General features: G+C 49.5%; 1 protein-coding gene across 2 annotated transcripts in view; it reads right to left on the bottom strand.

Moving 5' to 3' along the window:
* Positions 1-13375, bottom strand: part of LOC121275023 (oncoprotein-induced transcript 3 protein-like) — a 105063-nt gene extending 91688 nt beyond the window's left edge. For both annotated transcript variants that reach the window (XM_041182415.1, XM_041182416.1), the window contains exons 1-2: positions 13270-13375; positions 12629-12678 (exon numbers count right to left, since the gene is read on the bottom strand). In XM_041182415.1, coding sequence (XP_041038349.1) covers positions 12629-12662 — 34 coding nt within the window. In that variant the 5' untranslated portion in view covers positions 12663-12678; positions 13270-13375. The remainder of the gene's footprint in view (positions 1-12628; positions 12679-13269) is intronic.
* Positions 13376-13606: the final 231 nt, after the last annotated feature.

The following is a 13606-nucleotide window of genomic DNA, read 5'->3' as shown; positions in this document are numbered from 1 at the left end:
TATAGGGAGCAGGGTCAGGGGCAGGGAGAGCGGGGCCAGGGAGATAAGAGTGTGGCCGGGTGTTAGAGAGCTGGGCCAGGGAATAGGGAACAGGGGCAGGGGTAGGGAGAGCGGGACCAGGGGGTAGAGAGTGGGGCCACGTGTTAGAGAGCAGAGCCGGGGAATAGGGAACAGTGGCAGGGCAGGGAGAGCATGGCTAGGGAGATAGGGAGCAGGGTCAGGGGCAGGGAGAATGGGGCCAGGGGGGTAGAGAGTGGGGCCGGGTGTTAGAGAGCAGGGCCGGGGAATAGGGAGCAGGGGCAGGGAGAGCGGGGCCGTGGCGATAGAGAGTTGGGCCGGGTGTTAGAGAGTGGGGCCAGGGAGATATGGAGAAGGGTCAGGGGCAGGGAGAGCAGGGCCTGGGAATAGGGAGCAGGGTCAGGGGCAGGGAGAGCGGGGCCAGAGTGATGAAGAACGGTGTTGGGTGTTAGAGAGCAGGGCCGGGGAATAGGGAGCAGGGTCAGGGGCAGGGAGAGCGGGGCCAGGGTGATAAAGAACGGTGTTGGGTGTTAGAGAGCGGGGCTGGGGAATAGGGAGCAGGGTCATGGTCAGGCAGAGCGGGGCCAGGGTGATAAAGAACGGTGTTGGGTGTTAGAGAGCGGGGCCAGGGAATAGGGAGCAGGTTCAGGGGCAGGGAGAGCAGGGCCGGTGGATAGGGAGCGGGGCGGGGGTTTAGAGAGCGGGGCCGGGCATTTAGAGATTGGGGTCCTGGGGAGGGATAGCGGTTCCTGTAGGGAACTGAGCGGAGCTGGGGAGAGAGAGATCGTGGCTGGGGGGAGTGAGATCACGGCAGTGCGGAGAGTGAGCATGGCCTGGGGGAGACTGCGCGGGGTCGGGGTGAGGGAGATTTGTGACAGAATCAGCGAGGCTGCAGGAAGAGAGTGCGGTGCCAGGGTGATGGGACAGCGGGGAAGGGGGGTGGGTAAGTGTTGGCCACAGGGATGAGAGAGCAGTGCAAGGGGAAGAGACAGTGCAGGACCAGAGAGTGAGAGTGGAACAGGGGGCAGAGAAATTTGGAGATTGGGGAGCGAGAGTGGTACAGGGGGATCAGAGCCCGTAGCCAGAGAGCGAGAGAACAGAAGCAGGGTGTGAGAGGGTGGGACGGGGGGGCACAGAAACCAGGACTGGTGGGTCAGTCAGCAGTACAGGAAGGAGAGAATTTGGGACTGGGGGGAGAGGGATTGCTTATGGGGGTTGGAGAGAACAGGGCCGGGGGGCGCGAGTGTGAGGCTGGGGTGAGAGAGCGAGGCGGACTAGAGGTTTAGAAAGCGGGGCTGTTGTGAGAGAGTGGGGCCGGGAGGTAGAGAACTTGGCCAGTTGGAAAGAGAGTGGGGCCACGGTGGAGAATGAGTGGGACTGCGGTGGCAAAGAACAAGGCTGGGGCTGAGAGAGAGGGCCTGGGAGGAGAGAGAGTGGGGCAAGGAGGAGAGAGAGCAGGGCAGGGGGAAGAGAGAGCGGAGCAGGGTGTTGAGAGAGCATGGCAGGTTGAGAGAGAGTGGGGCAGGGGAGATAGAGAACTGGAGCCGAAGGGAGAGAAAGCTGTGCCACGGGATAGAGACCGCTGCCAGGGGCATAGAGAGTGGGGCTGGGGGATAGAGAGCAGGGCCAGGTGTTATTGAGAGCGGCGACGATGAGAGGGAGATCGGGTTTGGGGTGAGATTGAGCAGGGCATGGGTGAGGGAGATTGGCAGGAGAATGACTGGGGCAATATGGAGAGATAGGGGGCCAGGGGGATGAGAGAGCAGGGCCACGTGTTTAGAGAAAGAAGCGCCTGGGGCAGAGACAGCGGGGCCATGGTGCTTGAGAGTGGGACAGTGGGGAGAGAGATCCAGAACGGAGTTTTAGGGAGCGGGGCCCGTGGTTATTAGGGATAGAGAGCCTTGCCAGATGGAGCGAGTGCGGTACCTGTGGTAGAGATGGAGTTGGACCAGGGGGCTTAGAGAGTGGGGCCGGGAGAAAATAGAGATTGACTGGGGAGTAGCAAGTGGGTGTGCGTGTAGAGTGAGTATGCTGGGTCTTTAGAGAGCAGGGCCGAGGGTGTTGGAGGGAGGGTCCATGGGGTAAAGGGAGCGATTCCTTGGGTAGAAGAGAGCTGGTCCTGTCATGCAGAGAGCGTCTGGCATTTAGGTAGCTTATTTGGGTGATAGAGAGCTGGGCCTGGGGATGTAGAGCAGCGGCGGTGTGTAGAGAGCAGGTCAGGGAGGAGAAGAGCTGGGCCAGTGTGAGAAGGAGTGGGACCAGAGCTAGAGACCACAGCTGGTGTGTGAGTGCCTGGCTGTTAGAAAGAATGAGTACAGATTTGGAGAATGGGGTTAGTCGGAGAGAGCATATCCAGGGGAGGTAGGGCGAGGTGGGGAGAGAGAGAGGGTCTAGGTGGAAGAGGGCAGGGCGGTGAGAGGGGGAGGGTATGACTGTGTATCTTAGAGAGAGGGGTGAAGTGGGTTAGTATGTCTGATGGGGGTCAGAGTGTGAGTGTGTGTGACAGAGAAATGGGGAGGGTGTAATTTTGAATGACAGGGAGAGGGGAGAGCATAAGTGTGTGAGGGGGAAAGTGTGCGTGTGTGTGACAGAAAGAGGGAGAGATTGTTAGTATGTGTGAAAGAGAGAGGGTGAGTGTGAGTGTCAGTGACAGTGGGAGAGAGCATGCCCGTGTGAAAGAGAAGTGGAGAGTGTGGTGTGTGTGACAAAGAGAAGGGGAGAATGTGAGTATGTGTGAGAGAGGGGGAGAGTGTGAGTGTGCAGAATAGAAAGAGTGAGGGAGTTTGCTTGTATGAGAGAAAGAAGGGGAGAGTGTGTCTCTGTTACAGGGGAAAGAGTGTGAGTGTGTGAAAGAGAGAAGGGGTGAGAGTGAGCCTGTGTGACAGAGAGCTGGGGAGAGTGTGAGTGCAATTGACAGAGAGAGAGTGAGTGTGTGTGACACAGAGGGGGAATGTGAGTGAGAAAGAGACGTTGAGAGTGACATTCTTTGTGATGGGGAAGAGTGTGAGGGTGACAGAGAAATGGGAGTGTATGAGCATGTGAGGGAGACAGGTGGGACAATGAATGTGAGAGTCAGAGAGGAGGAAATTGTGAGTATGTGTGAAAGGGAGAGGAGATAGTGTGAGCTTGTGTGACAGAGAGGGAAAGAGTCTGAGAATATGTGTGTGAGAGAGAGGCAGAGAGTATGTATGAAAGGCAGAGGGTGAGAGTGAGTGTGTGTGACAGAGAGTGACAGTTTGAGCATGTGTGACAGAGAGAGGGGGAGAGTGTGAGTGAGAAAGATAGGTGGATAGTGTGATTGTTTTTGATGGGAGGAAGAGTTTGAGTGTGACAGAGAAATGGGGGAGTGTGAGTGTGTGAGGGAGAGAGATGGGACAATAAATGTGAAAGTGGGAGAGGTTGAACATATGAGTATCTTTGTCAGAGAGAGGGGAGCGTGTGATTTTGTGTGACAGAGAGGGAGAGTTTGTGAATGTTTGTGAGGGAGAGAGTGGGAGTATGTGTGAGAGGGAGAGGAGGAGAGTGTGAGTGTGTGTGAGAGAATGAGGCAGGGAGTATGTACGAGAGGCCGAGGGAGAAAGCATGAGTGTGTATGACAGAGGGAGTGTGAGTGTGTGATAGGGAGAGGGACAGTGCCAGTGTGTGTGACAGAGAGATGGAGAGAGTCTGAGTTTGTGTTGAGGTGGAGAGTGTGAGTGTGTGTGACAGAGCTGGGTGGTGGAAGAATGATAGTGTGTGTGAGAGAGGAAAGGGGGAGAGTGTGCTTGTGAGCGACAGAGAGAGGGGGAGATTGTGTATTCCTGTGACAGAGAGATGGAAAAACTGTGTGTTTGCAAGAGGTCGGGGAGAGTGTGCGTGAGATAGAGAAACATAGAGTGTGTGTGCCTCAGAGAGAGTGAGTGGGAGAGTATGAGTGTGTGTGACATTGAGAGTGGAGAGTGTGAGTGTGTAAGAGACAGAGATGGAGACTGTGAGTTGTGTGACTGAGAGAGCTAGGGAGTGCTAGTGTGTGAGAGAGAAGGCAGGGGATAGTGTCTGTGTCTAACAGAAAGAGGGGGCGGCCATGAGTGTGTGATAGACGGGGAGAATTTGAGTGTGTGTGACAGAGGGATGGAGAGTGTCACTCTTTGTAACATAGGGAGAGTGATAGCGTGAGTGTCTTTGACAGGGAGATGGGAAAATAGAGAGCTTGTGTAACATAATGAGGGGGAGAGTGTGAGTGTGTGTGACAGAAAGACGGGGAAAGTGTGAGTATGTGGGACACAAGGATGTGGCGTGTGTGAGTTTGTTTGATAGAGGGGGAGAGTTTGATTAAGAGAAAGGGGGAAAGTGTAAGTGTTTTTGAAAGAGGGAAGGGGAGAGTGCAAATGTGTGTGACAGGGAGAGGGATAGAGTGTGAGTGCGTGAGATAGAGGGGGAGAATGTGAGTATTTGTGAAATAGAGAGTTGAGAGTGTGAGTGTGCAAGAGGGAGCTTGGATGAAAGTTCATGTGTCTTTACCAGAGAGAGAGAGAGAGAGAGAGAGAAATAGAGATTTGGAATTTGTGTGACAGAGGGGGAAAGTGTCAGTGTGGGTGACAGGGGGAGAGGGAGAGTGTGAACATCTTTGAAAGAGAGAGGTAGGCAGTGTGATTGTTTGAGACACCGAGAGGAAAGTGAGTTTGTGTGAAAGAGAGAAGGGTAAACTGAATGTGTGAGAGAGAGATTGGACAATGCAATTGAGAGTGAAAGAGTGGGAGAGTCTGTGAATGTGTGAAGAGTGGGAGAGTCTGTGTATGTGTGAAAGAGAGAGGGGGAGATTGTGATTGTGTGTGACAGAGTGGGAGAGTGTATGAGTGTGTGAGGAATAGTTTTGGAAAGTGTGAGTGTGGTTGACAGAGAGAGGGTGTGAGTGAGTGAGAGAGAATGGGAGAGAATGTCAGTGTATGTAACAGAGAGGTGGTAGAGTGTGAGTATATGACACTGAGATTGGGAGAATGTGAGTGTATGTGACAGTGAGTGGGAGGGAGTGTGTGTGGGAAGTAGAGGGAGAGATTGTGAGTGTGTGGCAGACAAAGTGGAAGAATGTGAGTGTTTGTGATGAGTGACCAAAGTGTTTGTGTGTGTGCATGTGTGACAGAGAGACGAAGTGATTGTGAGTATGTGTGACAGAGCAAATGGAATTGTGTCAGTGTATGTGATCGAGAGAGGAAGTGTGTGACTATTTATGACAGAGAGAGGGAGAGAGTGTGAGTGTTTTTGAAAGGGCGAGGGGATGATTAAGTGTATGTGTGACAGAATGAGGAGGAGAGTGTGAGTCTGGGTGAAAGAGAGAGTAGGACAGCTTGAGGGTGTGTGAGAGTCTGTTTCAGAGAGAGGAGGAGAATGTGAACTTGTGTGAGAGAGATGGGAGTTTGTGAGTGCCTGTGACAGGCAGAGGGGGAGAGTGTGAGATTGTCTGACAGAGACAGTGGGAGAGTGTGAGTGTGTGTGACAGACTTAGTGGGAGCGATTGAGCGCTATTGGCATAGGGGGTGAGTGTGATTAAGGATGTGCGAGAGTATGATTGTGTGTGACAGATAAAGGTGGAGAGTGTGAGTGTGAGTGTAAGAAAGAGGGGGAGAGTGTGAGTATGTGAGAGGGAGAGATGGGAAAATGAATTAGTGAGTGAGAGAGGGGGAGAGAGTGAGTATGTGTGTAAGAGCGAGGAGGATACTTAGTATGTGGCAGAGAGGGGTAGAGAGAGTGAAAGTGTGGGGGGGGGGAGAGACTGTGTTTTTGTGTGACAGCGAGAAGGAGAAAGTGAGAGTTTTTACGACAGAGAGTGAGAGAGTGTGAACATTTGTGACAGAGAGAGCGAGAGACTGTATGTGAGAGAGGGGAGAGGGTGAGTATGTGTGAACGAGAGCTGGGGAGGGTATTGGTTGTGATTCTGTGTCACAGAGACAGTGAGAGACTCGGATTATTTTTGTCAGAGAGAGGGGAATAGCGTGATTCCCTGTGACAGAACGAGGGTGAGAGTGTGAGTTGACTTGACAGAGGGGGAGAGTAAGCAAAAGAGTGGGGGTGCATATGTGTGTGTTTGACCCGGGGATGGTAGGTTGAAATAGAGAAGGAACGAGTGAGACAGAGGGAGGGCGTGAGTGTGAGCCTGTGAGAGAGTGAGATGGGACAATGAATGTGAGAGTGAGAGACGGGGAGAGTGTGATTATATGTGGGAGCGTGAGCGAGATTTTTGGATTGTATGTGAGAGAGATGGGGAGATTGTCTGTGTCTGTGAGAGAGGGAGGGAGAGAATGTGAGTTTGTGCAAGAGAGAGAGAGAGATCGTGAGCATGCATGACAGAGAGAGCGAGGGAGTTTGTGAGAGATAGAGTGGGAGAGAGTGAAAGATAGCGGGGAAGGGTGTGAATTTGTGTGACATTGTGAGAGAGAGAGAGTGAGGGTGTGACAAAGGGAGGGGGTGAGTGTGAACCTGTGAGAGAGTGAGATTGGACAATGAATTTAGAGTGAGAGAGGGGGAAAGTGTGCGTATTTGTGGGAGAGTGAGAGAGTGAGTTGGAGTGCATGTGAGAGAGAGGGGGAGAGTGTGAATTTGTGTGACAGAGGGAAGGTGAGGTTGTGATTCTGTGTCACAGAGACAGGTAGAGATTGGGATTATTTTTGTCAGAGAGAGGGGAATAGCGTTACTCCCTGTGACAGAGCGAGGGTGAGAGTGTGAGTTTACTTGACCGAGGGGGAGACTTTAAGTGAAGGAATGGGGGTGCATGTGAGTGTGTTTGACATGGGGGTGGTATGGTGCGAGTGTGTGTGACAGAGAGAGGGATATTGTGAGTTTATTTGACAGGCAGAAGAGGAAATGTGTGACCTTATGTGACATAATAAGAGTGAGAGAGTGAGTGTGTGTAATAGAAAGAGGGGGACAGTGTGAGTGTGCTGACAAAGAGAGGAGGAAATAGTAGTGTTTGTATCGAGAGAGAGAGGGAAAGTATGACTGTGTGTTACAGAAGGAGGGGGCGGGAGTGAGTGGGTGTGACAGAGAGGGAGAGTATGAGTGTGGGTGACAGAGGTGGAAGAGTTTAAGTGCCTGTGACAGAAAAAGTGGGAGGATGTGAGTTTCAGCAACAGAATGAGGGGGAGAGTGCAAGAGTGTGTGAGAGAGATGGAAAAATGAGTGTGAGAGTCAGAGAGAGGGAGAGGGTGAGAATGTGTGACAGGGAGAATGAGAGAGTGTGAGTGTAGGAGAGAAGGGGGAGAGAACAAGTGTGTGTGGCAGAGAGAGGGGAGATTGTGAGTGTGTGAACGAGAGAGGAGCAGATTGCCTGAGTCTTTACCCGAGTGAGAGAGAGATTTTGAGTGTGTGACAGAGAAAGGGGGAGAGTGTCAGTGTGTGTCAGGGAGAGAAGGAGAGTTTGAGTATGTATGACAGAGGGGGGGTGGAAAGCATGAGTGTATGACAGAGAGGGGCAGAGAGTGCATGTGTGAGTCAGAGAAAGGAGAGTGTGAGATTGTGTGACAGAGAAAAAGGGACATTGTGAGTATGTGTCAGATAGAGACTGGACAATAAATTTGAGAGTGATAGAGGGGCAGAGTCTGTGCATGTGTGAAAGAGAGAGGGGACATTGTGATTTTTTTTGACAGTGCGAGGGAGAAATTGTGAGCATGTGAGAGATAGTTGGGGAGAGTGTGATTTTGTGTGACAGAGAGAGAGTGTGAATGTGTGGCAGAGAGAAGAGAGATTGCGAGAGTGTGAGTGTGTGTGACAGAGATGGTAAGTGTGTGAGTGTGTGTGAGAGAAATTGAGTGAATCTGAATATGTGTTACAGAGAGAGGGTGTGAGTGTATCTATGTGGCAGAGAGATGAGGAGAGCGTGAGTGTGTGTGACAGAGGGTGGGAATGAGTCTGAGTGTGTGTGAGAGAGAAAGTGAGAGAATCTGAGTTTGTGTAACAGAGAGAGGAGGTGAGTGTGTTTGTGTGTGACAGAGAGATGAGGAGAGCGTGAGTGTGTGTGACAGAGGGTGGGAATGAGTCTGAGTGTGTGTGAGAGAGAAAGTGAGAGAATCTGAGTTTGTGTAACAGAGAGAGGAGGTGAGTGTGTTTGTGTGTGACAGAGAGATGAGGAGAGTGTGAGTCTGTGTGATGGAGAGAGGGGAGTGTGTGGATTTGTGTCACAGTGGTAGAGGGAGAGGGTGATATTGTGTGACAGAGAGAGCGAGGTCATAAGAGTGTGTGTGGCATAGAGAGTGGGAAAGCGTGAGGGTGCGTGACAGATGGAGGGGGAGAGTGTTAGTTTGTGTGACAGAGAGAGAGGGCAGGAATGTGAGTTTGTGTGACAGAAAGAGGGAGCGAGCGTGAATACGTTTGAAAGTGAGGGCAAGAGTGTGAGTGTACGTGACAGAGAGAAGGGGAGAGTTTGAGTATGCGCAACCGAGAGAGGGAGAGTGTTACTTTGAGTGACAGAGAGAGAGAGTGAAAGTGTGACTGTGTGTGACAGAGGAAGGGGTAGAGTGTGCGTTTGTGAGTCCGAGAGAGAGGGCGAGGGTGTGTGTGTGTGTGTGACAGAGGGAGGGGGAGAGTGTGATTATGTGTGTCAGAGAGAGGGAGAGAGTGGGAGTTCAGGTGACAGGGAGAGGGAGAGATTGTGGGTGTCTATAACAGAGGGAGAGCGAGAATGGGAGTGAACTAGTCAGCGTGAGTGAGAGTGTTTGTGACGCGGGTTGGGGGAGAGTATTAGTTTGTGTGACAGAAATGGGGAGATTGTAAGTGTGAGCGACAGAGAAAGTTGGAGAGTGTTTTTGTGTGAGAGAGAGAGATGGGACAATGAAACTGAGTCTTAGAAAGGGAGAGAGTGTGAGCGTGAGAGAGAGGGAGGGGAGAATGTGAGTGCGTGAGAAAGTGGGATGGGACAATGAGTGTGTGGGGGAGAGTGAGATTGTGTGCGACAGAGAGAGGGAGAGAGCGTGAGTGTGTGAGCGAGGGAGGGCAGAATGTGAGTGTATGAGAGAGAGAAAGATGGGATAATGAACGTGAGGCAGAGAGAGTGGGAGATTGAGATTGTGTGTGACAGAGAGAGGGAGAGAGTGTGTGTGTGAATGAGGGAGGGGAGAATGTGAGTGTGTGAGAAAGTGAGATGGGACAATGAATGTGAGAGTGAGATGGTGGAGAGTGTGAGTAGTTGTGAAAGAGAGCCTGGGAGTTTGTGAGTATCTGAGAGGGAGGGATGGGAAATTGAGTGTTTGAGTGAGGGATGGACAGAATATTAGTGTGTGTGAGGCATGGTGGTTGTGGGGGTGGGGGAGCTTATGAATGTGTGTGAAAGAGAAAAGGGGAGGGGGTGATTGTGAGCGACAGAAAGAGGGGGAATGTTTGTGTGTGAGAGAGAGATTGGACAATGAATGTGAGAGTGAGAGAGGGGACAATGTGTCTGAGTATGAATGGCAGATGGACAGAGGATGAATGTTTGGGAGAGTGGGTGTTATTGTGTCTGACTGAGAAAGGTAATGTGCGATTGTGTGTGTGTGAGTGAGAGAGTGGGAGAGTGGGAGGTTGTATGACAGAGAGAGGGGAGAAAGTTTAGTCTGTGACAGGCAGAGGGGAGAGTATTCGTTTGAGTGTCAGAGAGAGGGGGAGAGTGTGTGTGACAGAGGGCGAGGGAGAGAGTGAGTATGTGTGACACAGAAAGGGGAGAGTGTGAATGTGATAGTAAGAAACATTGGGATAGTTTGAGTTTGTGAAAGAGAGAGCGAGAGAAAGTGTGTGTAAGAGAGATGGGGAGAGGGGAGTTTTTGTGACAGAGAGCGGGTGAGATTGTGAGTATGTGTGACATTGTGAGAGGCAGAGTGTGAGTGTGTGAGAAAAGGAGGTGAAGATTGTGAGTGTCAGCATCAGAGAGCAGGGGAGCGTATGAGTCTTTAAGAGGGAGAGATGATGGAATGAATGTGAAAGATAGAGAGAGAAAGTGTGAGTATTTTAAAAGTGAGAGGGCGAGAGTGAGCGTGTGAGGCAGAGAGAGGGAGAGAGTGTGACCGTATGAGAGAGGGAGGGAGAGAGTCTGTGTGTGTGAGACAGCGAGAGGGAGAAGGAGTGAATATGTATATGAGAGAGGAGAGAGTGTTTGAGATTGAGAGAGGGAAGAGTATGAATGTGTTTGACAGAGAGAGGGTGAGAGTGTCAGTTTGAGAGAGACAAGTGAGTTAGCGTGTGTTTGAAAGAGGGGGGTGGGAGGGTGGTGATTGTGTGTGTGGGTGACAGAGAGAGAGTGAGTTTTTGTGAAGGAGAGAGGGGGAGAGTTTTATTGTGTGTCTCAGGGGGTGGGGTAGTGTGCAAGTGTGACAGAGAGAACGAGACAGTATGAATGCATGTCTCGGGGTGTTGTGGTGTGTGAGTGTGTGGGACAGAGAGTGAGGGGAATGTGCATCTGATGGTTGTGAAGGCATTGGAGAGGGTACGGAAAAGATCAACGAGACTAGTTCCAGGGAGGTGGAACTTCAGTTCCGTGGATATATTGAGGCAGTTGTGACTGTTTACCTTAGGGGAGAGAAGGTTAAGAGGAGATATGATTGAGGTGTTCAAAATCTTGATGGGTCAAAATTGTGAGGGATCTGGGCCTGGTCAATCGGGAGAAAATGTTCCTACTGGAGGAAGGAGCAAGAATGAGAGAGACACAGATACATGGAGATTGGGAAGAGAAGAGATGTAGACACGAGGAAGTACTTACAGGGGAGGAAGGTTCACTCGAGGCGATCGAGAGAAAATCAGACTTATCTGAAAAGGAAGAATGTGTGGGGTTCCAGGGAGAGGGTGTGAGGGGCTGAGTGGCACTAGTTCAACTGCTCATTGGGAGAGCCAGTGCTGACACAATGGGCTGAATGGCCTCCTCCTCCACCGCAACAATTGTGTGATTCAAGAGGACATGAAGGAAAGAAAACGCTGGGATAGAACAAAGAATATTAATGAGCAAATGAAATTATTAAAACGTTGAATAATGTCAGATTTGCAGCAGAGAAAGAGACCACTCAGCTCATTTACTCTATGTCGTTGTTTATGCTACAAACAAGCCTCCTCCCAGCTCCTCTTCAACTTAACCCATTAACATACCTTCCTCTTCATTTCGCCTCCGTGTGTTTATCCAGCTTTCCCACAAACCCATCTCTGTTACCCGCCCCATCCATTTCCTGGTATCAATATCTACATTCTCACCATTATCCAGGGAAAAGGATCCCTCCTGAATTCCCACCTGGATTTACTGGTGAGTATCTAAGATTTTTGAGCCCTAATTGTTGTCCATCCCGCGTGTGAGGATAGCTTCTCTACGTCTAACTTATCAGAACAGTCACAATATTAAACATCGCTATCGGGTTGTCCCTCAGTCTTCAACCTTAACAAGAGAAAGAGGCCCCAGTCAGCTCAGCATTTGCAGGTACATTAAAATCTCTCCGTTCTGGTATCTTCCTTGTGAATTATTTTTACAGCACCTTAATCAGGACTTTGAGAGATGTTATTGTTGACAATTTGGAGATTTGACAGTGCAGGATAAATATGTAACAGCGATGATACATGGGGTATATTTTAAATCAGATTTGTGATTGTGTGTCTCAGTAATAGGGATGCGAGACTTTTAAAATTCACTTCATATTTGAAACTTTCCAATCAGTTTTGAGAATACAGGAAGAGGACGTGCCCATTCAGCCCCTCGGGTTTATTCCAGCAGTCAGTGGGACTATGGCTGATCTGTGAAATAACTCAATCTGCCAGCCTTTGCCCCATGTCCGTTCAGATCATTGATAATAAAAATATAACAATCCCAGATTTCGAAGTTAACCATCCATTACTTTTTACTGAAGTATAATTCATACTTCTAGTAATGTTATATATAGAAGTCTTTGCTAATTTCACTCAAGATTCTCTGAATATAATTTTTATATCACGCCACCCCCCCCCATCCTCCACATCCAAGGTCACGCAAAGAGATTCTATCCCCTTTCTCTGAATAGCTGGAACATTTTGATCAAATCATCCCCCCTTCTAAAATGGGACAACAACCTCAGATTGTTTAAAATCTCCTAATAATTTGAATCTTGGAATCCAGGTTTCGTTCTAGTACATCTACACGTCACACCCTCCGAGGTCAATCTATCCTTGCTGAGGTCTGGTGCACAGGACTGCTCACAATTACTCCGTGTGTGGTCTGACCAGGGATTTATCAATCTGACACATGAGGTCTACACACTTGTCCATTACTACAGATATAAAGGTCAGCATCACATTAGGCTTTTAGATTATTTTGGGAACTTCTTAATTACACCATAATCAGTGTAAATGTTCCCCAAGTCCCTGTGGACCTGCAGCACTTCTGGATGTTCACCATTTAGAAAGATCCCTGGCTTATCATTTTTTGGGCCCAGACTCTATGGGTTCACATTAGGTGACATTCAAGCCATTTGACAAAATGCTGTCATTCTGTGTGTCGAGCAATACCTTGTAATTTTATATAACATGTGTATTGCTCACAATTTCTTGTGCCTCAGGCACAGCAGTGAAACCGCCCTCGTCAAAACCATAAATGAACTCTCTCTCCCTAAGTAGTTTGAACATGCACGGTGGAGCTGGAGAACAATGTATATAAACTTACTCAGGAAGCCGAGGATCAGCAGCAGAGTCCACATCTCACTGGGTGATATTCTGGAAAGTGAAAGGCAGAATTGGCATTAGGGAGAGTGAATGGATTAGGGAAAGGAAGGGAAAATTAATTAGAGATTGGGACAGTGGATTAGTAATTATATCGATTTACAATAGGTGAACTCTATCTCCCCCTCTCAATGGTATACCAACATATAGTGCAAGCCCTACCTCTCCCTGTCACTGGAACACCAACAGGTAGCGCAAGCTTTACCTCCCCCCTTCACAGGGACCTCAACACATCGATGTAAGCTCTACCTTCCCCTCACATTGAGACCTCTATAGCCAGAGGTGAAGTTCACTTGCTTACATGCCCTTAATGCAAAGCAATTCATTCATTCGAATCCTTCGATTTTCCTTGTTCAACTCTCAAAACACCAATTATTTAAATCATTGGCGTTCCTGACATTCCTCCTCTCTTCTCTAGCTCCTTATCTAGCCCCCCTGTAGTGACAACCTGCTAATATTCGAATCCTGTTTCATTGCTGAGCCATGCCTGCGTAAAGGAAAAGCAGCGCACACACCTAGCCAATACCCAGCAAGCGACACATTCCCGAACTTGTTATAAAGGTCGTTTAAACGTGAACTGCTTACCAGAGACCCCAAATGAGATGCTGCTGTCTGAGATTCAGTGGGGGTCAGTCACTTAGCTTCTGCTTCACTCTCAGGTACAAGCTGCTGTGAGTGGTGTCAGTCTCTGTAACAATACATCCAACACTGCTCATCATATGGGATTCACATGTGAACATTGGCTACGCTGGTTGGCTGATAAATTCAGCAATGATGTACATTGTGGCTCCAACCATGCAAATTAAAGTTTGTTTTTTCCAAAAAGAATTTTGAAAACAAAACAAGGAAACATCTCACCTGATATTTGGAAGTTTTATTTCCCTGTAACATAACCTGCCTTCAGTTGTCCATCATGAAAGGT

This window comes from Carcharodon carcharias, assembly GCF_017639515.1.
Source record: "Carcharodon carcharias isolate sCarCar2 chromosome 40 unlocalized genomic scaffold, sCarCar2.pri SUPER_40_unloc_11, whole genome shotgun sequence".
NCBI lineage: Eukaryota > Metazoa > Chordata > Chondrichthyes > Lamniformes > Lamnidae > Carcharodon > Carcharodon carcharias.
Note: the sequence above shows the minus strand (reverse complement) of the source record. Positions and strands in the feature narration are given on the sequence as shown.